This window comes from Tigriopus californicus, chromosome 12, assembly GCF_007210705.1.
Source record: "Tigriopus californicus strain San Diego chromosome 12, Tcal_SD_v2.1, whole genome shotgun sequence".
Lineage (NCBI taxonomy): Eukaryota > Metazoa > Arthropoda > Copepoda > Harpacticoida > Harpacticidae > Tigriopus > Tigriopus californicus.
In genome coordinates, this window is record NC_081451.1 from 14,300,131 (window position 1) to 14,326,390 (window position 26,260).

General features: G+C 40.0%; 2 protein-coding genes across 3 annotated transcripts; both read left to right on the top strand.

Annotated features, from left to right (window-relative positions):
- The first annotated feature begins 2,488 nt into the window (after nucleotides 1–2,488).
- On the top strand, nucleotides 2,489–3,892 carry LOC131891851 (uncharacterized). The gene is made up of 2 exons (XM_059241525.1): nucleotides 2,489–2,863; nucleotides 3,074–3,892. The coding sequence occupies exons 1-2, from the start codon at nucleotides 2,635–2,637 to the stop codon at nucleotides 3,757–3,759; spliced, it is 915 nt and encodes a 304-aa protein (XP_059097508.1). The 5' UTR covers nucleotides 2,489–2,634; the 3' UTR covers nucleotides 3,760–3,892.
- Nucleotides 3,893–10,650: 6,758 nt separating this feature from the next.
- On the top strand, nucleotides 10,651–23,167 carry LOC131891634 (uncharacterized). 2 transcript variants are annotated; one of them, XR_009374440.1, is made up of 4 exons: nucleotides 10,651–10,876; nucleotides 12,050–12,249; nucleotides 12,479–14,840; nucleotides 22,448–23,167. XR_009374440.1 is itself a non-coding variant. In XM_059241264.1 (4 exons), exons 1-4 carry the CDS (start codon nucleotides 10,725–10,727, stop codon nucleotides 23,137–23,139), a joined length of 1,212 nt encoding a protein of 403 aa, XP_059097247.1. In that variant the 5' UTR covers nucleotides 10,656–10,724; the 3' UTR covers nucleotides 23,140–23,167. The 2 variants fall into 2 exon arrangements, 1 of the variants encoding a protein (XP_059097247.1); XM_059241264.1 differs by having other exon boundaries at nucleotides 10,656–10,876; nucleotides 14,673–14,840.
- The last annotated feature ends 3,093 nt before the right edge of the window (nucleotides 23,168–26,260 follow it).

Below are 26,260 nucleotides of genomic sequence, written 5' to 3' on the forward strand. Positions count from 1 at the left end.
TTAGATTGTGGAGCAATGTATAAATACCTCTGTTGTTTAAGATAATTAATTTGGGGATGAAAATGTGTTTATCTGTTTTCACAAATTAGGGGAAATCTATTTATTAAGGCATGGTTAGACTAAGTACTAAAACATTTGAGACTGCACAATGCTCAGAAAAGGTACCAAAGGTATCTGATACAGTATGTTCACAAAAGCATTCACAAGCTTTGTCCCAACCCGGGATTTAGGGTCAAAACTGTAAAGGCTCAAGGTGCATTTTGAGAGCACCTTCAAGCACTTGTGAATCCAGGTTAGTACAAACAATGAAATCCACTTCTCTTCTTTCTTGGTCTCCTTTACTGTTTTATTTGCTGCCTTCTAATATTTGTAGGGAGTACTTGGGGCTTGTTGATCCGGTTGCATCTTTCAAGTCAGAATTGGGCAAATTTATAGGAAGCATTCAAGATCAACCCTACATTCAAGGACTAACTCATTGGTAGACCAAATATCAAATGAAGACTGAAAGCTAATACAAAGATGAACTATAAAGTTTTATTTCAATTGGGATCGCATTAATTGAATAACCTGTAGAGGTTAGAAAAAGTCCATGAAAAATCAAACCAAAAAAGAAAGAAATCTAGACATTTGGATTATAATGTTAAAATGCTAGTCAGGGAATTACTGCTGTACATTAAAGCTCAAGAAATTAAAATTTCAATTGGCTTAATTGATCAACAATAATGTAACAACCCTCCTGATCAGCAAAAGTATTTTTTTCTAAATTTGATAGTGTTGCTACAAAAAATTAATGATTATGGAGTGCCTATACTTTACTAGCCTTCTTGAGATTTTGAGCGATATCTTTCACCGCTCCCCTGAAGCCCCTAAACACTTAAATAGTGAGTAAAAGCACGCTCTAAATCATCACATTTCTACATCAGAAGATCAACAATTATGGTGATTTAAACTGAATTTTAATCTCGACCTCCACATGTGGCAGAAAGTTGCAAACATTGGATGGTATTTTTTCTTTTCTTTCTGGCATATTCCGATTTCCATTGGCATGTTTTGGCATATTTTAAGAGCTATTCTGGCATGTTTGGAGCCCAGCACTGGTGAACTTTTCGAATCATTCTGAGTCAATGTGTCTACGGCTTCCGTTAGAATGAAAGACTTTGTCTTGGTTATCTACGCCTGAAAAGCCTCGATGATGTACAAGGCCGGCGAAAAGAATTTATACATTTTTAATCTGCATTTTTTGATTGGTTGTGTGATTAAAAACCATTTTTTGCGATAATCAGTCAATAGCTGACAACTTCCTGTTTCCGTTGAACTGCTTATTGACAGCGTGAGACAACCGAGCACCGAGATGGAGACGAAAAGAATCGAAGTGGCCGCCCTCATCCGCGCCGGCACCACCATCTCCGACATTGTCAAGGTCACCAAGGTCACCAGGATGACGGTCTACAACATCCACAAGCGCATAGAAGCCGGGAAAGACCTCAATAATGGCCCTCGAAGTGGCAGACCGACCAAGTTGAAGGCCGCCATGGCGATGGCTCCAAGACCGCGGGAGGGAAGTCCCAGAGGCTCATTGAACGACCTCTACTCACTCAACGGCATCAAGAACTTCGTGTTGAGCGTTGTGGTAGGCTCCTGAACGATCTTAAGCACAATGGTGACATTTCGGATGAGAAAACGTTCACGGTCGACCCCGTCTACAACAAGCAAAATGACAGGGTCGTGGCCTTCAAGGACACTCCTGAGGCCACGTCTCCAAGACCAAGCACCCGGCCTCAGTGATGATGTTGGGCGTCATTGCCTCCACGGGGGACAAAATGCCGCCAGTTTGGTTCCCCACAGGCTACAGGCTCACAGCAGCGGACTACTTGGAGGTCTTGAACACCAAGGTGATGCCATAGGTATTGAAGACTGTCAAGAAGTCAAACAAGTCGACGTGGGTGTTTCAACAAGATGGGGCACCCGCTCACACAACCAAAATTGTTCAAAACTGGATGGCCGCCAACATGTTCTTCTGGCCCAAGGACTTCTGGCCCCCTCAGAGCCCGGACCTCAACCCATTGGACTACAGCGTGTGGTGGCATGTGGAGAGAAAGGCCTGTAGGACTCGCCACAGCAGCGTGGACGACCTGAAGGCCTCTGTCGACAAGTACTGGAGGTCCATGAGGAAGGAGTACATCTCCAACACCTGCAAGGCCTTCCACGGCCGTCTTGAGACCGTCATTGCCGCCAATGGGGGTCACACCCATAATTAATTACTCAATTGATAATTATCTACAGCTTTCATATGAATAATTAATGTCTAATTAGCTCAATAAAAGCTTTTGAAGAACAGATTCGGATTGGTATAAATTTGTATAAATACTTTTCGTCGGCCCGGTATGATTTGTTTATTGAGCTCAAGTCCTTTCCCTGGATGCTGAGTTTCAAGCAACGCTTGGCCTCCGCTCTTCTAGAGCTCAAAAAGGCGTCCATCACTGACTGGTAAAATGCTAGAATAACTGGACAACGTGTCAAGAGGAGAAAATCATTCCTGCAACAATAACACGATCTGAATAATTACGTTAAGAGCTGCAAATTTTAATTGTTTCGAAAAAAAGAGGTAAACAATCACAGTTCTTTGTGACATATATGATAAACCGTCCGACCCTAGCACCCACCAGAGAAAAAATAACATTTTATATGTCCCCAGAGCTTGCATTGATGGAATTGGAAACTGGAAAAATCATTTCAGCATCATTTGAGGAGATTCCCCCCATTACCATCCCTTCCATCACTTTTCACAACTTACAGGCTCAATGGGGAATGGACATTTTGGCTTGTTCAAATAATTCAAAGGAATGCCATTATTGGAGTAAAGGTGAGGTGCCTCCACTTATAATTTTGAACATTTTGCTCCCCATTTTTATTAGTTTAGTGTATTTGTTTACCATTGTATGTCGACGGGAGAAATTCTTTTTGGTATGAATTTTTTGTAGTAGATAGTCACTTGTATCTTATTGATGCACGAAATCATTGCAGTTTGGTACATTTTCTTGCAAATGCATAATGTAAAACCTAATCTCTACAGACACGAACCAATGGACGACATTTCCGGCCTTGAACTCAGTTCATACGGGGGGAAGCATGAGTGTGGTTGGAGGAACTCCTGTTGTAATTGCGGGGAGAGATGAGAATAATAACGTACACGGCATTGTGAACATCTTTAACGTAACGACTCAAAAATGGATCCGTGGACCTTCTTTAATGCCAATTCGAACCGCTCATACCACAGTGGTGCTCAATGAGACGACCTTGCTGGTGATTGGGGGTTATGACAATTTCCACCTAGATGCTGTGAATATTTTCAACCTGGATGAGCTGTCATGGAGTGATTTGAATAGCCTACCACAGCCAACCTATAGAATGCTTTGTGGTTTGGTCAATATAACCTATCTCTTGTGTATTGGAGGTGAAGTGCCCGGTCAACTTGTGAATGAGGCGTATGTTTTGGATTTGTCTATTAGTAACCCTGAATGGGAAAGAAAACCATCGTTTGACCTTGAGGACCCAGCACTAGGAGGGTTCATCTATCAAATCAGAGATGACCTTTATTGCATGACTATTTTTACTTCGTCATACAAGCCATCAATGACATTGAGAAGAATGAACTTAAACCACGCAACTCTAACATGGGAAAACCTGGAAGTATTTACAAACTTTGTGGGCAACATTGTTTCGCCTTATGTATTAAACGGCTTTCAGATTAAACCATGAATTGCGACTTTTGAACGTCTTACTGAAGGTTTTCTTCCGGCGCACTACTTTGTGGTTATGAAAAAATAGGATTTCTTTCTTGAATTGATAGTCCTAAGGTTTCTATATCTACATTGCTTGTGTATTTTGTCTTCTCAATGCCCCGAAAAGTACGAAAACGAACAAGAAGGAATGCCATTGTTGTAATCTTTTTTTTCACGTCTCTCTGCTTATAAGCAACTGAAAGGTAAAATTCTTGTCATTAAGTGATTACCAAGTTATAGGGAAAACTTTGGCCCTTCATCGTTTTAATATGAATTCATCTCTTGAAAATCTGTTTTTGTTAAGTGATGGGTGGTGAGTGGATGGTTTGGAAGAATATATTCACTGTTGGGGACCTGGAACCCAAAGTGGGACAAGATCAAGTATTAAAAAATTATACATTGAAAATTTTGTAACCTAAATGTTGTGATCCAATAAGTGGCAATCTCGCAATAAAGATTATATCAATTAGCAAATCCTGGTTCGAACCCAGACTTGCTGAGTCCAAGTTTCTTTGCAGCATTTAATTTACAGCATAAGTTGCTGCCTGAAGAGCTTAAACGGGCGAAAGTGAGATCATTCCTGAGGGTGAAGTAGTAATTATTGTCCCAAGTTGTTTGTGAAGAAGGAGCTCAAAACGCCCATATATCATTAGAAAACTCTTATCCGTTCATACTCAATAGATGGATATTCCATCTTTGGAGCGGTGCTCTCAAAGTTGAGATACTTAGGGAAATTTGCTCCATTAGTAATATTTTGTTCCTGGAAATAATAAATCTTTGGTTGGAAAAAACGGAAATAGATTTAAAATTTGTAGCGAAGCCTTTATCTAATTAACCTATCATACGTCAATCCAAATCCATCTTGCTTTGTCTGATTGGATCGAAAAAGAGTCCATCAGCCCCAAAACAGATCATTTTTCCCCCACCAAGAAACCCAAGCGAGATCACACGTCACTTAAAACTCTCTAAATGTTCTTTCATGCGAAGTTTCCTTTGGTTCAATATTTTCTTCGTTATTTTGGATGCTTCTGGTGGTTTTGCGTCACACCCTATCCTTCTGATGTATATTGTTAACGCTTTTTGACAAGATTTTAACGTATGTTATTCAGCCTTCGAGTATTTTTCACCTTCTTTGGTAATACAATTGACCAAAGTATTTACTTCTTCCACAATTGATCTTGATCCTTTCTTTTTAATCATGTTTCTATGAACTGACATCGTCTTGGGGGACTTGTTGTATTTGGTCCCAACTAGTCCCCTGCGTTTAGAATACAGGACCCTAATCCCAACGAGACAAGGATACTTCGGAACGATAACAGAAATTACTCGAGCAACCTCTTAAACAGAATTGGTTGTCTGTAAAAAATAGGTTAGAATTCACGAGCGGTTCATTCCATTTATGTGCCAAGCGTGCCTAATCTAATAGTAATCTAATCTGGATGATTTAGACTTTAAAATGGTGCCAGTGGATCGACCCGAGAAGTCCCTCAAGGGCCCTTGCCTCCTTTGCGCTCAAAAGGCAAAGCATGTCATCGTCCCAAACTCGATGTATGAGGCGTGGGTAAATGAGTTTGTCATAGATGGCTACAAAGCCAATGATGAATTTCGCCAGCACTAGTCAATATCCAGTTGTAGTATTTTGTGAAGACGTGAAAGGCTTCATAGACACCATCATCAGAGAGAGGAATATGAAGTACAGTGATGTAATATATAGGCTGTCAATTGACGAGGAACGGAATCATTTGAAAGTGAGCGGGAGTTTGATTCTAAAGAACTCTGAGTTGTAAAGGAAAAGGTCACTCTCATCAAGTGTTAGAAAATGCAAGTTTTGGCTTTGTCCCCAGCCAAAGAGAGCTATGAGTCCATTCGCTCCATTCTGGATCTGTTAAAACTTTCCCTGTTACCGGAGCAATTGGAGATATTCTTTGCCCAAGACTTGAAATGCCTTAATTGGACATTGGGATTGGGCAATCACTGTACCAAGCATTGTTGCATGCATTTATTGCCTTTAGGAAAAGGATACTTAGCTTGAAAATAGTCCTTATCGCACTCTTGATACTATTTGGGATAGCTATAATCGTTTCCAACAAAGTGGTGGCCACAAAAGCTTAGCCAAAGCCTTCAACAGCGTCAACAACCCACCTATTCNACTAGTCAATATCCAGTTGTAGTATTTTGTGAAGACGTGAAAGGCTTCATAGACACCATCATCAGAGAGAGGAATATGAAGTACAGTGATGTAATATATAGGCTGTCAATTGACGAGGAACGGAATCATTTGAAAGTGAGCGGGAGTTTGATTCTAAAGAACTCTGAGTTGTAAAGGAAAAGGTCACTCTCATCAAGTGTTAGAAAATGCAAGTTTTGGCTTTGTCCCCAGCCAAAGAGAGCTATGAGTCCATTCGCTCCATTCTGGATCTGTTAAAACTTTCCCTGTTACCGGAGCAATTGGAGATATTCTTTGCCCAAGACTTGAAATGCCTTAATTGGACATTGGGATTGGGCAATCACTGTAACAAGCATTGTTGCATGCATTTATTGCCTTTAGGAAAAGGATACTTAGCTTGAAAATAGTCCTTATCGCACTCTTGATACTATTTGGGATAGCTATAATCGTTTCCAACAAAGTGGTGGCCACAAAAGCTTAGCCAAAGCCTTCAACAGCGTCAACAACCCACCTATTCTGCCCATTCCCCGACACCTGCCTTTGATTCAAACATGTGCAGTACTAATGCTGCATCTTTCTCTTGTTTTTGATTGTTTTCAATGTTTTTGAAGGAAATGAATGCCGATTATTGTGTAAAAACGTCGATTGTCTTCAAAGAATTCTTGTGAACCTTGGTGAAGAAGAAAAAGGAAAGCCTTTTGTAGATGCGTTCTGTGCCTTCAATGACATTGTCGTTGCAGTTCATGAACCTATCGTCAATCTCCCAAGCTTGCGATGCTTGATTGGGATCTTCCGTGACATGTGGAAAGCAACTGGGATGAGCATTACCCCCCAAAGTCCATATTCCTGCGTGGGTCAGGAACAAAATTTTGGGAGCGAAGTGTCATTAAATACATCATCCATTGGACCGAACCCGTTTCTCAACTGGATGTGCTCAAATACAACAATTATCTCTCCATTATGTTTTTTTGGTATAGGGGCTCGGTAACTTCGAAAATTTATCATAGTTCGTTGCTTTTCAATTCAAAAACTCACTTTTGTTTGCTTAATGATCATGAAAAGAAAGAACCAACGACCACCTATCAAATCCATCGTGGGGTCAATTGGAAGTTTTTCATATTTTGGTAGTCATCAAGTGTACAGTATTTAAGACATCTGAGAACATTGGTTTGAAATTCATGTACTATATGAATTGAGCCAAAATTACTTAAGGTTGGTCGTGGACCTTGCCTTAGGCTCAACTTTATTTTGACCGGACGTAGCAAAGCTTACTAGCATAATAATCCAATTGCCAATTTCGAAAGAAGTGCTTCACTCGTTTGTTGGTGAGGATCTTGAAGAATTTTATTCGCAAGATACTCAGAGCTTCAATCTTATTTGTGGCTTGAAAAATCATGCCAGCAACCAACCTTGCATTTACTGCCTATGAATTAATAGATGTGAGAATGAAATCATGTGTGAAGAGGGAACTTAAGATGGTGTGAGGAGCATTTTCTTTCCACTCCCAAAGCTTACCAAGACATTGAGAGCTAAAATGAAACGTTAAAAGGCCACAAAGGATTGGAGCTGCCTACAGGCCTGCAAAAAGATGACAGTGAAACTTAAACGGGGTTGGAGGCTTCAAAATGTAATTATGAGGATGAGCTGGCCAATGTCGAGACATCCGAAGATTCTACGGATATATCAACAACAGGAAGGCTACAAAACCTTGCGTGGGCCCTCTCATCTCTCCCCAAGGGGCGGTAACGGAGGAGCCACTTAAAATGGTTGAACTTTTGAATGATCAGTTCCCTTCTGTGTTCGCCCCTTTAAAAAAAACCCACACGGAGACCAAAGAAGAGGACGGGTGGTGCTTCTCTGAGCTTATTACACTTCACGTATCTGAAGCTGGGGAGGCGATACGACATCTGAAAAGTTCCTCCAGCTGTGGACCTGATGGCATCTCCCCATATGTGATGAAGCCGCTTGGAAATTCTGTGGCATGACCATTGTCTCTTATTTTTAACAAATCAATGTTGGATGGGCAGGTCCCGTTGGATTGGAAAATGGCAAATGTCTGTATAATACCAAGGGGGCATGATTCCAGACTGCCAGAGAACTGTCGTCCCATTTCCATGACATCCGCCTATGGAAAGCTGTTGGAAAGGCTCATTAAAAGAATATTGACATCTTATTTAGATGAGCATGATCTCGTCACTCCTCAACAACATGGGTTCCGTACTGCAAGAAACTTTGCTTACAATAATGTATACTGCTTTTATGGCGGTAGATTCAAAAGCTTAATGTTTTCAAATCAATCAATTATTTTTCAAGATATGCCACAACGAATTTAGGTAACCATTTTTACGCCCAACCCTGTAAAGAGTCACGAGTTACTTGATGTTGCAAAAGCTTTACAATCTAAGCCTGCTTCATTGATTTTCTTTTTTTTCTTTTTTGTAATAACGTCATCAATATTGAGGCGACATGCTTGCAATTGACAAAGTTGAAAGCTGTAACGGTTCTGAAAACAAGAAAGGTTACGCCCAGCTTTTTTGTGTCTCCGTATAAACAATGCGTCTGATTCCAAAGAAAAGCTCGAGCCTGAAAAAGTCAACAAAACTTAGCAAAACGACTTGTGAGGCCATCATGGCGTTCAAGAAACCAGGCTGATAAAACTTAAAGATCGCCAAATGTAACTACCGGCTGAGGATGCTTTCAGGGTTATTAAAATGTACGGTGAATTCGGTCATTATCAGCACTCAACTCAAAGCCAACTCAATCTCTGCGATTGATTAAGATCGTGCGTGAGCGAGGGAGGCGTAACCCCCAGGTTTGATTTCAAAACAATCGGCCCAAGATCACAAGAATCAGTTCATAGGATCCTGACAAAAGTCTGATCTAGCGGCCAAAAAGCTTCCACCATCTCCTTTTGAAAGCCATCAAGGACAAACGAAATGGCTATACCGAGGAAGAAAGGCAGGAGGCTTTGTTCTTTGTTGAGTGCTGATAATGACCGAATTCACCGAACATTTTAATAACCCTGAAAGCATCCTCAGCTGGTAGTTACATTTGGCGATCTTCAAGTTTTATCAGCCTGTTTTTTTAGCATTTCTCAAGCATTTCGACAAGTTAGATGTTTTTATTGCACTTTGATTCTTGGACCCTCTATATCAACATGATCTAATCCGCGAAAAAAATGGCATACTTTTGTTTCCCTTAAGTGAGCAATCTCTCCACTAAGAAGAATGCACAAGAAATGAAAAAGTGGCCAAATTTGTGACTTCATCTTCATGAAAGCGTTAATTTTAAGAAGGAAATGTGGCTATTCCAAAATGCTTTATTTGCCCTTTTTATGGCTCAAAAAACCATATCAATAAAACTACTTTGATGGGGCTTATATTATTCATTAGTCAAGAGTGACATGGGCTTTTGCAAGGACGACTCTCCATTAGATTATCTGGTCATTTTGTAGAAGACGGCTCTGCGGCAGATTCAATTAATGTCTGAGGACATTCTAGTTTCCTTATTAAAAACTCCAAACATTGGCAAAAGGTATCGCCTAAAGCTGGTGCATGCTTCTCTGGTTCACAAATACGTAGAAGCATAAGTAATACTCTCATAAAGACAAACGAGACGAACTGACCCACTTCCATTGCTCAATAGTGCAACTGAAGTGGGATCAACACTCATTTCCTCAAACATGTTTCGAAGGTTGACTTTTATACCCCAAAAAACGAATGAACCTTTCAAACATTGGATTCAATCATTAGCTCATACTCGACTCCAAGTACGATAATAATCTGTTCTTTCGAACAAAATGAGGTCAGGCTTACGTCATACATCATGTTTTTAATCACCCTGAATGATTGAGTGAGATGACTTTCCCCTACAATTGCTTGCTTGTCGGACAACTCTTTACAACTTCTCGGTGTTATAAGCAATACAATATGAAAAATAGCGTGATAATCCAAACTTAGGTCTCAATCCAATTTGATAGGAGCCTAAAGTAGCTTGATAATCAAGGAGCTCTAAATGCAAAGAAACGCCCTCGTTCTTAGAAATATTGTCCAAAGCCTTTCATTGTCACTTCCAAATTCTTACCTATAGATATTTGAGGCAATTTTTCTACAAGTAAACTCTGTAACAGATCCTCATTCAAATCATTTTTCTAATCTTGTTTCAAATTGAAGCGAAACATATCGGAATCGCATTGACATTAGTAAAGAGGAGCAAAATCATCAAATTACTTACACCTTGAAATAGGAAAACAGAGATGAGAAGGGGGCGTAGCTGGGCTTTCATTCCGGAAGAAATGCTCAGGCCCAATTTGAGTGGTGCGAACTGACAATAAATCTATGAAAGAAAAGTGTGGTTGAAAAGAGTGCAATTGGTACAAACTTTTCAAAATTATTTTTTTTTCTTATCATTCCACTATTTTACATTTGCTTTTATGCCATGACATTGCCAAGAGTTGTAAAAAATTGGTTAAGATATGACACACATAGATTCTAATTTGAAAGGAGTCAATGTGCAGTCATTTCTTGAGACCTAATTTGGACGCTAAAACCCACACCAAAAGACAAACAACCAATCTAAAACCTAATTAACCAGTCATGATGATGCCCAACGATTTACTGGCGGATGACCCCCCCCCATTTGCCTGGATTGGTGTTTATTTTGATTCACTTTCACGACAGTACTTTGAGTGAGGCTATATAAAGAGGTGGGCTGAATCCTTCCCATATGTTCGTTAACGCACTCAACATTGACGACAGCCTTTATTAGTTACTACCATGATCAATAAGGTTACTTTGGGAGTGCTCAGCATTTCAGTTCTTACGTTTTTATCGGATCTTGCATCTTCTAGATCAAATTCATTCCTTATTGAAAGCTATGCCGTCAAGTGCGATGTGACCTGGCCAATAATACAAGATCTAATGAGTGGGTAAGATTTAAATCCTCCAGGGGGAGGGTACTTGAAATATCCATGGTTCAAACCCTAATTCAGAATAAGTTCTTTAATCTCACCTCGTTGAGATATTCCGGTGCTATTTTAGATTTTCTCAGGGTTTGATGGATATCAATTAATTCTTTTTGAGGGCAGCAAATTGAACAAAGATGGAGCCCGAGAAAGAACAGACTTCATGGTTTGAACAAGCCTGGATTCTTGAGGGCTTGAGGGTGCTCTTAAAACCCACATTTAGCCTCTACAGTCACTAGAATTGACCCTAAAACCTGGGTTTGGACAAAGCTCATGGATACTTCTGAAGACGTACAATATCAGGAACCTTTCATACCTTCTCTGAACACTGTACAGTTCCAACTTTTTTAGCCTCTCCCAATACGAGAGCTCTCTCAGTCCTGTGATGTTCCTAGTGAAACATCTTTGGACTTGTTTGACCTTTTGCAAACCTGCTAAACTCATTGGAGCCCATATAGAAGAAACATATTCAAGATAAGGCTGAAAAATCGACTTGTACAGAGTTAGCATCGTGATACTATCTCTGGACTTAAATGTCACATATATCCAACCACAAGTTTATAAAGCTTTACCCACCGTTATCTGGATATGCTCATTTAACTTCTCATTATTTTGGATGACTGCACCTAAATCTTTCACAATTGAGACTTGCTCAATATCTTTGCCCCCATTGTAAACATAAACGCCTAGGGGGAGGATTATTAACTTGAGAAAGCTGCCTCTTAAACCATTTGGCTACACCAGCTCCTTAATTGAGTCCAGGTCTGGGATAACTAAAATAATAGTTTAATACATGACCGTGTTAAGACAATGATCAAATGGTTGCATAATCCATAAGATGATAGAGTATTGGATGTTTTGAGTTCAAGTATGCGGAAATAGAGTCTTCTTCAAAATGAAACGGCCTCAGATGTTCTCTCGCAAAAATTTGTCCAAAAACGAACTTTCATTTCCATTTACTCCCAAATATTTCCCAAATATAAACTAGTTCCTCTGCGCTCTCTCAACTTATGAATTGTCAATTGGTTATTGCGTTAGCACAGTATGATTTGCTATGGTAATGGAATGAAATCAAAATAATTCCTTTTTTGACAAAAAACGAACAAAATTACGTAGAGAGTGAACAACGTTTTCCAGATTGCCACTTTCGACCATCTCACCTTTGTGTTTATCGACTAAACACTCTGCTGAATGTATTGGCGTCAAATGCAACTCATCCACCTCAAATTGCGAATTGCTCAAAAGGCCGCCTAATACCTTCGTGAATTGCATTGAAAACCCTGTCAAACTGGAAATTCAAGTCTCTTTGAATGCCAAAACGGTGAAACGGCAACCAGGTGAGAATTTTTACATATGTCAATCCACAATTTGATAAAAGAATGGGTTTAATTATATGGGATAAGAGTTGAATATTCAATGCTTTTGGACTTAGGAGTGGTCAGTTTCTACCAAAATACATACATATTTGTTTACTGTGGATGTGTTCTAAATGTATTGCAATTTGCTCCCTTCAAATATGCGTAGGTCGTATGTAAGCGTTGATCCAGTAGTAGGATTTTTTTTCAGGACATCCTTACCGTTGCTGGATTGGAATCCCAGCAATTCAAGACGAGATATTTATTTATTTTTATATATCATTTGATCGACCAACGAATTACTCTTGGCTGATCTGGCTAACCCTTGAATATAAGGTGGATATGGAATGTTTCTCAAGAACTTGTCTGACTTGGTTAAATCCTGCTACTAGATCAACCTCTACATCCGACCTACGCAAATTTGAAGGGAGCAAATTGAACAATGAAGGAGCCCGAGAAAGAAGAGAGTTGGACTTCATTGTTTTAACCAGCCTGGATTCTCGAGGGCTTGAGGATGCTCTCAAAACGCACATTAAGCCCCTACGGTCAATACAATTAACCCTAAATCTTGGGTTAGGACAAAGCTCATGAATGCTTTTGAAAACGTACAATATCAGATACCTTTCGTACCTTCTCTGAGTACTGTACAATCCCAACCATTCTAACCTCTCCCAGTACGAGAGCTCTCTCATATCCTCAATGTTCCTAGTAAAACATCTTTGGACCTGCTCGAGCTTTTGCAAACCTGCTGAACTCATTGGAGCCCTAATGGGAGAGGCATATTCAAGATGTGGTTGGACAATCGACTTGTACAGAGTTAGCATCAGGATGCTAACTCTGGACTTAAACGTGCGATATATCCAACCACACATTTGAAAAGCCTTACCCACCTTCAGCTGGATATGCTCATCGAACTTTTCGTCATTTTGGAGGACTACACCTAAATCCTTCATGGATGAGACCTGCTCAATGTCCTTACCTTCATCATCTAATAGTGGAGTGTCTAATGGCGTCGACCCAAAGGTCATTAAGCTGAATTTCATTCCATTCAGTGTCAAATTACTCGCAACAACCCAAGAGTAGATTTGGTATAGGGCCTCTACCAGACAACCGGAATGCTGACCATTCCTTCCAACTACCAATTTTGTATCATCAGCAAAGGAAGAGATACTGACATTACTACTACCAAGCTTCTGAAGCAGAGCAATGAAGATTATTAAAAGGAGAGGACCCATAATGGAACCCTGAGGAACACCCGACTTGACATCATGTATGCTTCCGACCAGAAATGAAACTTCTTAACCAATTGAGAACCTTGCCTTGCATCCCAATCTCATGGAGCCTGTTAACTAAAAGACCATGATCTACCTTGTCAAAGGCCTTGGCAAAGTCGAGATAAACTACATCAACTGATTCATGTCTTTCTAGTCCCTCAATAACCTGCTCTACATGTTCAATCAGTTGGGTAACCGTGCTAAAATGTGCTCGAAACCCATGCTGGCGAGGAGGAAGGACTTCATGGATATCAAGAAATTCAACAAGTTTGAACGTCATGATCTTCTCAAACACCTTCGGAATATTCGAAGTGAGAGAAATCGGCCTTTAGTTACTGGGGAGTGACGTATCTCCCCCTTTGAAAATTGGAACAACATGAGCTACCTTAAAAGAAGAGGGGAACTTGCCCTGATCCAAGATGCAACGCATCAAGTGCGAGAAAACAGAAGCAAGAACCTGTGAGCATCTCATCAGAAACTGAAATGTCACTCTTTCAGGGCCAGGGGAGTACGAGAGTCTCAAGTCCCTGATGGCCTCCAAAGCATCTTGATCTGTGACTATAATATCATCTAAACGCCCAACTTGACCAGCCTTGCCAATCTCAACAAAGTCATCAAAAGAGCAATGGGCTGTCGCTCCTAAACTCTTTGGAGTTGAAAACACACTAGAAAACTTTAAGAAGTTCATATTATCTTTAAATCAGACTTGGACAAGTTTTTGACGAAAAATCCTGATCAACCTTATATTCAAGGGTTAGCCAGATCAGCCAACACTAATTCGTTGGTCAATAAAACAATATATATAACAACATATAAATTAATAAATTTTACGTCTTGAACTTGAACTGGCGGTAAAGAAGTCCGCAAAAAATACTTTAAAATGACAATCATTAGTTAGGGAATTTTAAGACTCACTCAGATCAAGGACGACATCCTCGCCCTAATTGCCCAGGGAAGGGGAAAATATCTAAATCTTTTCCACAAATTGAGCTTTAGGGATTCGCAAAAAAATGTTATACCAATAAAGATGTTGCAGCCTAAAGCATTTGAATATTATATTGCAATCGGTCTTCAAATCGTAACTTGCCACAACTCTCTATCATTTTTTTCAAATTTTCCAAACGCCTCAAGAGCTCGCGTTTATAGAGTTGGAAGATGGCGAAATCGAGTCTTCATCAGTAAGCGGGATTCCTCCCACTTCGATTCCTCCCATACATGGAACCCCTCTACAAGTTCAATGGAGAAAGGGCATTTTGCATTGTACTGAAAATGCAACGGATTGCCATTATTGGAGTTCAGGTAAGTCAGTACACAAATAACTTGTGTCAGCCTTCCTTCAACCTCTTCACAGATCATCTCTTTTCTCGAAATTTGGACTCATGTTTTTTTCCATATATAAAGTGATTGAAAATATGAGTATGATGAAAGCGCTTTTCAACAATCATTAGAGCAGTTTTCTTTACTTTCATCCATATTCCCCTTCTGCTATGACAACAGCCTTAAATCTTCTCATTGTAGATGCCACATCGGCAGAGCTATTCCAAGAGGGTATTTGCTTTTGGCCAAGTTTTGTTAATCTTTTGATTACGTTGGTAATATAAGGAAATAGATAATCTAACAAGTATAAGAAACTGAAAAGTAAAGCCCTATAATGTATGAAAGCGCTTTGAATAAAGGCGTAAGGGAACGATCGTTCCTGTTTTAAAGCTCGGCGTATATTATTCTGCTCTTGTCTTTTCAAGTTCTAACGAAAAAAACTCTAACGGACTTTTGGGGTCCGTTTTGGTATTTTAGTTGCGTCATTATGAAAATGTAATAATGTGCATCGGATCCGGCAAGGTGTCCGAATCCGATCCGAAGTGATTTTTTGTAACTGGAACCCGAATCCGAATTTTTTTGCTCAATCTGAATCCAAATCCGAGAGCTCTGCCCAACCGAACGAATCCGAATGCAAAATTTTTTGCGGACCCGAATCTGAATCCGAATCCGAGACATATTTGCTTAATCCGGCTATAATCCGAAGTATTTTGCAAAATCTGATTTGTTCACCCAATAGACTTTAAAAGAACTCATATCAATTTGAATTAATGTGCTCTTTTGCCACTTAAACGTTTTAAATGATGAGATTGAGTGGAGTTGATGTACTCAAATTTTTCCTGTTGCAATAATGTCATTTTTTGTGACACTGATAGAATAGCATTTCTTGTCTTTATGTCACATGCTTCAATTTAATTCTATTGAATATCATTCTGTTATCAAAATGGTGCAACAGTTGTAAACTTACAGGCTTGATATGCTGAGGTATTCTAGTTTCCTTTTTCCTAATATTGATTGTTTGAACTGAAAATACTTTGATCCTTTCCTTTTTGTCTGAAATTTTGTTTTTTATGCGCATGGGATTGCCATCCAGTTGTGAAGACTTTTGATAAAGTAGGTCTATTCACACATTTTAATTCTGATGTTCTTTGATTTCCCTCACATTTTGAGAATTGTGAAGCAAACCATTCTCAAAACAAATTAACATTCATTTAATTATCTTGCAATTTTGGACTTCGATCGGATCCGAACCCAATCCGACTTTCCATTCCCCAATTCGAATCCGAACCCGAATAAAATGTTCAACCCGACAAAATCCGAATCCAAGTCCGAAAAATATTGATCAATCCGAGCGGATCCGAAAAAGTTGGATCCGATACACAGCTCTTGTTCCCAATGCAACCCCAGTCTTGCTCCAAACATTTTATCAAGTCTGTCAAACATGTCTTTTTAAAGTTTAGTTAAAGAGTGACGCAATAAGTTTGAACTAATGACCAACAATAGTCAAAAATTATCATTGAGTTTTAAAAGCAGCCCCGTGGAGGCCAAATTAAGACTTGGAGGCCAGATGATTATCCTTGTGATCATCAGAATTGTGTTATTGTCATAGCTTACCAGAAATCAATAAATATCATTTCATAAGTTAGCAGGTGTAAGGTTAAAGTAAGATGTAAAAAGATGGTGATACATAAAAAAACATTAGGGTAATCCAAAGGGAAGAGAATACGGAAACATGTGCTTCATCACTATACAGGGTGAGCCACTTCAATCGATCACTCGCATTATTCACACTTAACTTAAATATTGCGCCACAACGGCGCATTTGCGCCACAACAAAATGTTGTAGAGAATTTTCTTACCTTTCATATGAGTATAATTAGGTCTCGATATGACCTCTGTTTGCCGCGACGACCATATCCAACCTTGGACGGAATCTTGAACATACACGGCGCACATATTAGGCCTACAAACTGCGCCAGGCGGCGTCAATGCGCCGGCGTAAGGTTTCAATGTTTGGCGCAGACTCTTGGCAAGCTACGCTTTTGATTTTATTCCATGTGGAGTAATCAAGAGGGTTCAGGTCAGGTGATGAAGGTGGCCAAAAGTCCTTTTCCCAGAAGCACCAGTTGTCTTGGCGCAATGCTTCTTGCACCAAATTTGATGCATGCGCCGGTGCGCCATCTTGTTACCATACACAAGTGCCAGGCTGACAATTGGCATCAATCCACGGCTTCACTTCTGACCCAAAAAGCGCCAAATACGCCTCCCCATTGATCTTTACGCCAGGACGAACCCAAATTGATGGGTCAACTTTTTCATCTGAAGCCACAATACCCAGAAGCATTGCGCCAGCGGCGCGTTGTTTTTGAGCCGTATTACAAAGGTCGTCTGGCGCATCACCTTGTTCACCTTGGCGCAATATTACCTTGTAATTATTGTGACATTGTGGAGTAAGAAGCTCCAGTGATGTCCTTGTTCTCACTTGGAACACGCCCTGCACATAGAAGCTTCAAAATGAGTTCACGTTTTTGAACTGTAGACATGTCGAAACTTTTAGATTACTTGACCGATTTTCAATTTTTTAAATGCAAATGAAAGCTAACATTCAGTTGCTTTTTCGATATAAGATGTTTTTTGATATTCGTAACCCTTCATGCCGAAAATCAGTCACGAAACATAGTGATCAATTGTAGTGGCTCACCCTGTAGACTATAACTTAGTCTTAAATTGGAGATGGCATATTTAGTTTCAATCATCCATCCATGGTATGGCCACCAAAAATGACATATTAACACGTCATTACTTGTTCCTCAAACAAAGGAACGGATTACAGTTCCAGTTACTTTGACTAAATTGAGGAATTAATTACTTAACCATTCCTTACAAAAATTGGATGGAGTGACTTGTTAAAGTTGGATGGAGTGTCTTGTAATAGTTGCTTTTCCTTAATTTCGAAATGGCCAATTCTGTGAGACAAATTCCCAATTATGGCCATACTTTTACACACTTGATAAATGAAACTGCTATTTCACCCAAAACATGCCAAATGTATTCAAGGGAAAGGCAACCCATCTGACAAATTTGACAAAACGACAAAAACTACCTAACAAGCACAATTATTTGCGGGTTAAGGTAGAACATAAGTGGTGGTTTTTCTTATGTTGAAAGGATAGTTGCTCTAAAAGCTTAAAGTTTCTTCCCGTCATCAAGGAGTAAAGGATGAAGTAAAATCCACTTTTTATTAAATATCGCTTGTCACTAGGTTCAGTGCGATCACTCTTCAATATTTCCGAGGCAGCCGATGATTTTAACTCGATTGATTATGCTCATTTGGCATAGTTCACGTATTTTACGTTTTCCCGATACTAGATGAGTCTACGCTTGGAACTTCTCTGGTGTCGTACTTCTCTCTCCGATCGTAGAATTATATAGTTTCAACTCTAATTTTACTTTTTATTTTTGGACTTTCGGGTTGATATACCGTAATTACAACGTTTTCAACTGTGATGGGATTAAAATTCCCTTTTCTAAAAAAGGCAAAGAGTCACCATAATTTCGAACTACTGTCTTGCAAATCAATTCTCAAGCTAGCAATTAAAGCACGGAAATCTAAGCACAAATATACTAAGGATGAATGAACATGTAAACTTTCTATCTGAAAACTGACTTTTCATCAAACCTGGACTTTTCCCTGTGACCGACAGTCATTTAGATGTTACAAATANGGATGAATGAACATGTAAACTTTCTATCTGAAAACTGACTTTTCATCAAACCTGGACTTTTCCCTGTGACCGACAGTCATTTAGATGTTACAAATATTATGCTCACACATATTTTTAATAAGTTGAGAGGTCCTGAACCAAATAATATGTTAAAGGTGTTCAGTGATATTTGTATCTCATTGGCCTTGATTTCAATGAGTAACAGAGCAAGTTGGATCTCTTTTTGGAGGGTAAAATTTATCAATCCACAGCTTAAGAACATACGTAGAAGAATTCGATGAGAAAACTAAAATGGGGATTTTAGCATCAAAATGAAAAGAAAAATCGAAATACTGTACGTCTTCAAAAGTATCCATGAGCTTTGTCTCAACCCAGGGTTTAGGGTCAATTCTAGTGACCGTAGAGGCTTGATGTGCGTTTTGAGAGCACCTTCAAGCCCTCGAGAATCCAGGCTAGTTAAACAATGAAGTCCGCATCTCTTCTTTCTCGGGCTCCATGCCAAATTCAGTGGCCCACATAGGCGAGGAGCGAAAACAGTAAGTCCACATAGATACGAGATCCTTTTTTCCACTATTTATGTCAAATTGAACCGTTTAAAAAAGGGAGGTCTGAATTGAACTCGTCTGAATTGATCCAACGTCTCATGAATGGTATCTTTTTCGACTAGGATCGATTTTGAATTAGATTCCCACCCTCTTCAATGGTAATTTGTATTAGATCATTGTTTCCACCAATCCAAGGCCCATTCAACTCATCTAGTCGGTACAATTGAAATCCTTAAGGCGACAACGAATGAAATATACTACTGTTGATTAAAATCATTGTGGCTAATTGAAATCATTACTTGATTCTAACACGAAATCATATTGCACTAGTTCTTGCTAGTATAAATTCGGTTGGCCTGAAAAAAGTAAAATGTGACGCGAATCTAGACTTCAATCTGCTCGTAAAGCGTTTACCCGCATTGGCACTTGTTCCCATATCTCACGTGGAAGAGGTGTTTCCACAACTTCTCGACCTATTCCCCAACAATCCCAACTGCAACGAGATTATCGCTTTCTTCGGCGTACAGATTGGGTATAGGCCAAGGAATCCTCGGTATCCATCAGAACTGTAGAACCACACGACGGGTGCCTTATCAAGCTCTTGCAAAAGAACAAACGCGACAGAGGGTTTTCACAACGTTTTACAAGGGGCGTTTTCCTCCAAGCATCAAACAATATGGAAGACATTTGATGGGATCAGACAAGCCATTTTGATACATCGTCTAACCATTGCAAATGTTGCAGTTGGAAGAGCACTAATGTGATCAAGCAGCTGAGCAACTCGCCCAAAAGGCAGTGACATTTACAAACGAAAACGACACCCTTGCGATTGATCGCGCCAATTCAATTTGCTCGATAATCATTTTGTTAATCTTTGTTTAACATAATCATTTAAAAATGAATAAAGTCATTCTCAATGATCATCTTCTTTTTTTATGGTTTATTTTTTCACGTGCATTTCTAATTGCTACAAGGAATGCAATCCCCAGTTTTATTGAAATGAAAGTTTGCATTTTGTCTAGTTTCCAAAAAACGCCCCAGTATAAAAGAAGTCGAGTCAAATTATTTCAAATAGGTACAAAATTAGTTTCAACTATTGCTACTTCGCCTCCATCTTCCATGGCCTTTCTGTAACGACATCTTTTTTTTTTCTTTTGGTGCGGACTTCCTTACCGCTACCGGGATTGGAATCCCAGCAGTTCAAGACGAGAAGATCATTTATTATACTTGACTTTTATTTATATATATTATTTGATCGACCAACGAATTGGAGTTGGCTGATCTGGCTAATCCTTGAATATAAGGTTGATCCGGAATTTTAGTCAAAAACTTGTCCAAGTCTGACTTAAATCTTGCTACTGGATCAACCCCTACATAAACCCTACGAATATTTGAGGGCAGCAAATTGAACAATGAAGGAGCCCGAGAAAGAAGAGAGTTGGACTTCATTGTTTGAACTAGCCTGGATTCTCGAGGGCCTGAAGGTGCTCTCAAAACGCACATTAAGCCTCTACGGTCACTACAATTGACCCTAAATCTTGGGTTGGGACAAAGCTCATGAATGCTTTTGAAAACGTTCAATATCAGATACCTTTCGTACCTTCTCTGAGTACTGTACAATCCCAACCGTTCTAACCTCTCCCAAAACGAGAGCTCTCTCATATCTTCAATGTTCCTAGTAAAACATCTTTGGACCTGCTAGAGATTTTGAAAACCTGCTGAACTAATTGGAGCCCAAATGGGAGAGGCAAATTCAAGATGCGGCTGATTTCTGTTTGTAGGAACGGGTGCTTTTCTACTTCACTAGGATTTTTTATCTTTATTTATTAACAGGCTTTTCTCTCCGCTACAGTGAATGATATCCTCAGCACTACTAACATGAAACTTGTTATTCGTTTAAACATTACCTTTTATTCTTTAGATGATATTTGGTCTACGTCTACCAACGAATTTGAGTTGGCCCACCGAGCAAGTCCTTGAATGTAGGATTGGTCTGGAATGCTTCATAAGAATTTGTCCAAGTCTGACTTTAGAGATGCTACCGGATCAACAAGGCCTACGTATGCCTTACGAATATTAGAGTGAAGCAAATTAAGCAATGAGGGAGCCCGAGAAAGAAGAGAGGTGGACTTTTTTGTTCAACTAGTCTAGATTCTTGAGGGCTTGAAGGTGCTCTCAAAATGCACATTAAGTCTCTATGGTCACTAGAATTGACCCTAAATCCTAGGTTGGGACAAATCTCATGGATACTTTTGAAGACGTACAATATCAGATACCTTTCGTACCTTCTCTGAATGCTGTACAATCACAACCTTTCTAATCTCTCCAAAAACGAGAGCTCTCTCATATCCTCAATGTTCCTAGTAAAATATCTTTGGACCTGCTCGAGCTTTTGCAAACCTGCTGAACTAATTGGAGCCCAAATGGATGAAGCATATTCAAGATGTGGTTGAACAATAGACTTGTACAGAGTTTGCATCGTGATATTATCTCTTGACTTAAACGTGCGATATATCCAACCACACATTTGAAAAGCTTTACCCACCTTCAACTGGATATGCTCATCGAATTTTCCATTATCTTGGACGACTACACCTTTATCTTTCATAAAAGAGACCGGCTCAATATCTTAAGCTCCATGATCTACGAGTGAAGTACTCAAAGACTTCAACCCAAAGGTCAAATCCAATTTGGATAGAACGCCTTTGTCTGTAAATTAACCATGCTGAGGTGTGCTTTGTTTATGCCTTTGCAAGCGTGTATCCATTTGCGTTGAAAGTACCATGTCGGTCATTGAGGTTGTTCCGATGGCGATTTGAAGGACCCAGAATAACGGGTCAAAAGAAAAGCCACACTTTCATAGGGAGTGACACACAGTTTGAACCAATTATAAAACGCCTGTTCATATTCGAGCCACAAAAATATTTAACTTTTTGTATCTTTGGGTACATAATCTTGAAGTCATCAAACTCGAATCTGAATTACAGTAAAACAAGTAGTAGTTGTTAACTAACCGCCTATACATGTATTAACATGGACACCAGTTTTTTCAAGTGTTTATGTTGGTGCTCTGTATAACCTAGTCCAGTAAAAGAGTGCCCCGAAGGGTGCACCCAGAATCTGATCCAATTAAATAGGCAAGGGGAGGAAAGTGTACGTCCCCTCCATTCAAGATCTAGCTTGAGAGCGTATCTTAATGAGATAGAAAACGAAGTGAGGGATAGAAATCATTAGTCCTATTTACGTATTTTTGCTTTTGATTGCCTAGAGGTCATGAAATTGCACAAAATAATGCACACTTAGTTTCAAATTCTTTCAGATACAAACGCCTGGAGTATATTTCCCTCCTTAAACAAAATTCATCGCTTCGGATCAATGACTGTGCTTGGAGACAAGCCCATTGTGATTGGAGGACACCCCACTGCTGAAAAAATCAATCATGGGGCTGTGGAGATATTTGACAAGGCCTCTCAGCAATGGATCCTGGGACCAACTCTGGAGCCCGTTCGACATGCCATTGGGTTGGTGGTGCTCAATGAGACATCGTTACTTGCAGTTGGTGGATATGACAAGATCCGGCGGGCGGAAGTGAACATCCTACATATTGAAAACAATCAATGGACAAGAATGGACGATCTTCCTGGAACCACTTACGGATCTGCTTGTGGTTTGATCAATGTGTCTAAAGTCATATGCATTGGAGGAAGAGATCCTGTTGGGGCCTCGAAGAAGGCTTACAGTCTGGACATGTCCCTCTCGGTCCCCAAATGGACAAGGGAAATATCTTTAGATTTCGAAGACGCAGTTCTGTATGGATTGATTTACACTTTAAGAGATCAGCTCTTTTCAATGACGCTTCTCCAGTCCACCGAGTACACGAAGGCCAAGACATTGAGACGAATAAACTTGGCAGACGCAAATCCTGTCTGGGAGATCATAAAAGTGTATCCAAGCACATCACTCTCCTGGTCTGCAGCCTTTGTTGTTGATGGTTATCAATTTCAATTTTGAACGTAATGAGAAATAGAAAAAACACAAATCTTTTTTTTGAGCAAAATGGTCACAGACATAGATTATTCAATGAACATTTCTTCCCTGGAAAGGCCATTTATCGGCAACACCAATGAGGTAAATCCTCGTTTAGATACTGATCAATTTTCTTTTGTTTCGGCAGAGATTATCTTTGTTTTGCGATATAGGTCACTTTTAAAGATTTTATTCAGAGTTTTCTTCCTTCTTATGGTCATTATGTCGAGTGTTTTCTTTCACTTGGCTAGAAAAGTTCAAGGATATACATATTGAGTACACATTCATCCCATTCTCCAGAAAGAATGATGATGTTTTTTTGGCAAAGTAAAGAGCAGAGTTTTTAATAACTTCATTTCTATGAAGTTTTTGCAATTAAAATTATAATCCATTTACTATTCACAGACAGATGTCTTGAAAGGATTCAAGGCAAAAGGAACTTAAGAACACAATCACCTATCAGGGGTTGGTCAGGAATGGTAGGGAGGAAGTTATCTAGGCCTTCTTTTAATTTTTCGGAGAGGATGTTTTTCAACATAGATGACCTGAAGGGAGGAGGGCAGTTTGATGTAGAGTCTTGGTCCTCTCTCAAGAAATGAGTGGCACATGATTGATTCAGCAGTCGCTTTCTTGTTATTGTTCCAATGAGGTTGGATACAGGTAACACGTTCATTGTCTCGTTGGACGAAATTGATGTCCGTGCTATGGGACAGTTCATGGATACATTTAACAGTATGTAATATGGCATGCCATTCGTGTCTCCTGCGCACACTATACACGTGCAGATGTTGAAGTCGATCCCAGTAGGAAAGTTTAGACATTCCTGTGATCCGCCGAGTGAAGTGCCTAAATATACTATCCATTTTGTTCAATTTGTTGGAAGGTGTGTCCTCGATCCTCCTCTAATATTAGGCTGAATGAAAACTCGACCTATTTGTTCCGTCCGTTCCCGCCTTTTTGTGTGAGCCTGTAACCACGCTTGTTATAACTTGATTCGAGAACAATCCTTTATGTGAATACGGGACGAACAAGTCAAATTTTTCTTTTATCCTACCCGAAATAAACCCTTGTGAAAAGCCCCATCGTATTGAATTCCAATACATTTAGCCAATAAGATATGGACTCCAAATCAAAGAGGCATAGTCAAGATGGGGTTTGTGGTGATGTGTAGGTTGTTCCGTCCACCAGCCAGGGTGAAAGGTCCTGACTTAATGATTTCCCGTGGTGAACGGAAGCATGGAACTCCTGACCCAAGCACTAGGTAAAATACCTTGATAGTTCTCAAAGATGGAGAGCACCTAGTATATGGACTTAAATTTCTTAGGTTATAACCAGCCCCTCGGGTACTGGAGCTTTTCCTTGGTGATAGGAACGACGTAGAGTTTGATTCACACAGAATCCCAAAGCTTTTTGATACAACCGGTTCCTGTGACATTGTACATCTATGATCAAGGGCTGGAGGAGCTGGTTATGATGGATCACGACGTCACTACGAGCATTAGGCTGGCATTTGGTCGATATTTGACCGACAACCGGACTACATGGTGGGCAATCCCACAACTTAGTGATTTTCCCAAGATAATAACATACATTATCTTAACATTTTGATAAAACCCGTTCCGGGAGCAATCATTCATCCTGTACATCACTTATCCATATCATATTAAGATGATGTACTCGATTGTGGACGGAACATAGGTTCCGTTTGTTTGGACTCTTTCTTTCCTTACCTTTACCTTCATTCTCGTTTTCCATGTCTCCTCGTTATTCCTATCTTGCTTGTCATGTTCGGTAGACCCATTCCCAAATCATCCGAATTATATTTAAGTTTTTACTCGGTGTTACAATTATTCCGGGGTTGCACAATGGAGGGATGGATGGTAGCCATGACTAACCTATCCCTGCCCTTGAAGGTACGCAGGGCCCAGCAGGCCATCCGAGCACCTTTAGTTACCATTTCGCTGAGGTCAATATTGAATTTTCCATCATCAGTAAGAGTGACACAAATCAGCTGAAAAATGAAGGGCTCAATCGTAGCAATAAAGTACTAGATACAAATGTCATTGGTATCGTATGACATCCCGGTGGCTGTGCATGCGTAGGGCCACGCTCTGGAGACTATGATGATGTGATCGGGTCCGAGTTCTGGGTCACAATAGGGTTTTTTTCTCAAAATCCTTTATTCAAATGGCAAGCTAATTATTAGGTTAGGAATGGATCAGATTGTATCAATTATGGATCTACTTCTTCAATCTCAGTAGGCGTGGGACTTCCACCATACATGACGCCGCTTACAGATATAGATCCGGAAGAGTTAAAGGACTATTATGAGGGGAAGATTCTTGATGATAAGTCTATTGCACATGTATCCGATCCTGGCCCTGGCCTTGGTTATTGTGGATTTGAGGTGATTGGAGAAGGAGAGTTGTGTGGAAAATACGAAACCGACTTAGTTGAAGTACTGAAATGTCGGACTATTGTTGATCTGGAAGGAGGTGGGAGGTATACAACCTCTATGGAAAACCATGGCCTTCGTCTTGATGTTATTGACTTGAAGGAAGTTCTCTTGGCAATAGCCGTGGAGCACATTGAGGGTATTTTGCAATTCCACAACCGAATCAGGCAAGAGAACCATGTCGTCTGCACATTGCTTAACTAGAACCGAAAATTGGTTGATCATGGGCCCTGGTATATGAGGGTTTTGGGCAGGTCGGATACATACGGATTGAATACAATTGACAATACCCCTGCGGAAGGCCAATGGAAGTAAAACAGCAGGGGGATTGGTCCTCACCAGAACAAACGGAGCATCTGAGCCTGCACTACTGTTTCCGAAGTTGATGAAACAGTACTTAACAGTGGAGGAAGAATTTACTCTCAGGAATCTCTGAGTTGGTGGAGGGCTTTTTGACACGTTTTTACAAGCCCGCCATATTGGACGAGGCCGATGAAATTGCGGTGAATTTCGCGCATTGCTTCCAAGTCTCTGGTGTTTGGCCTGATTTGGCACGTCGCAATCTGGAGGAATTGACAGCTCTCAATGGTAGGGGCTGAACCACGGGGTCTAGAATCTCCTCTCCTCCTCTGCACCAAAGAGGGCTCTTTG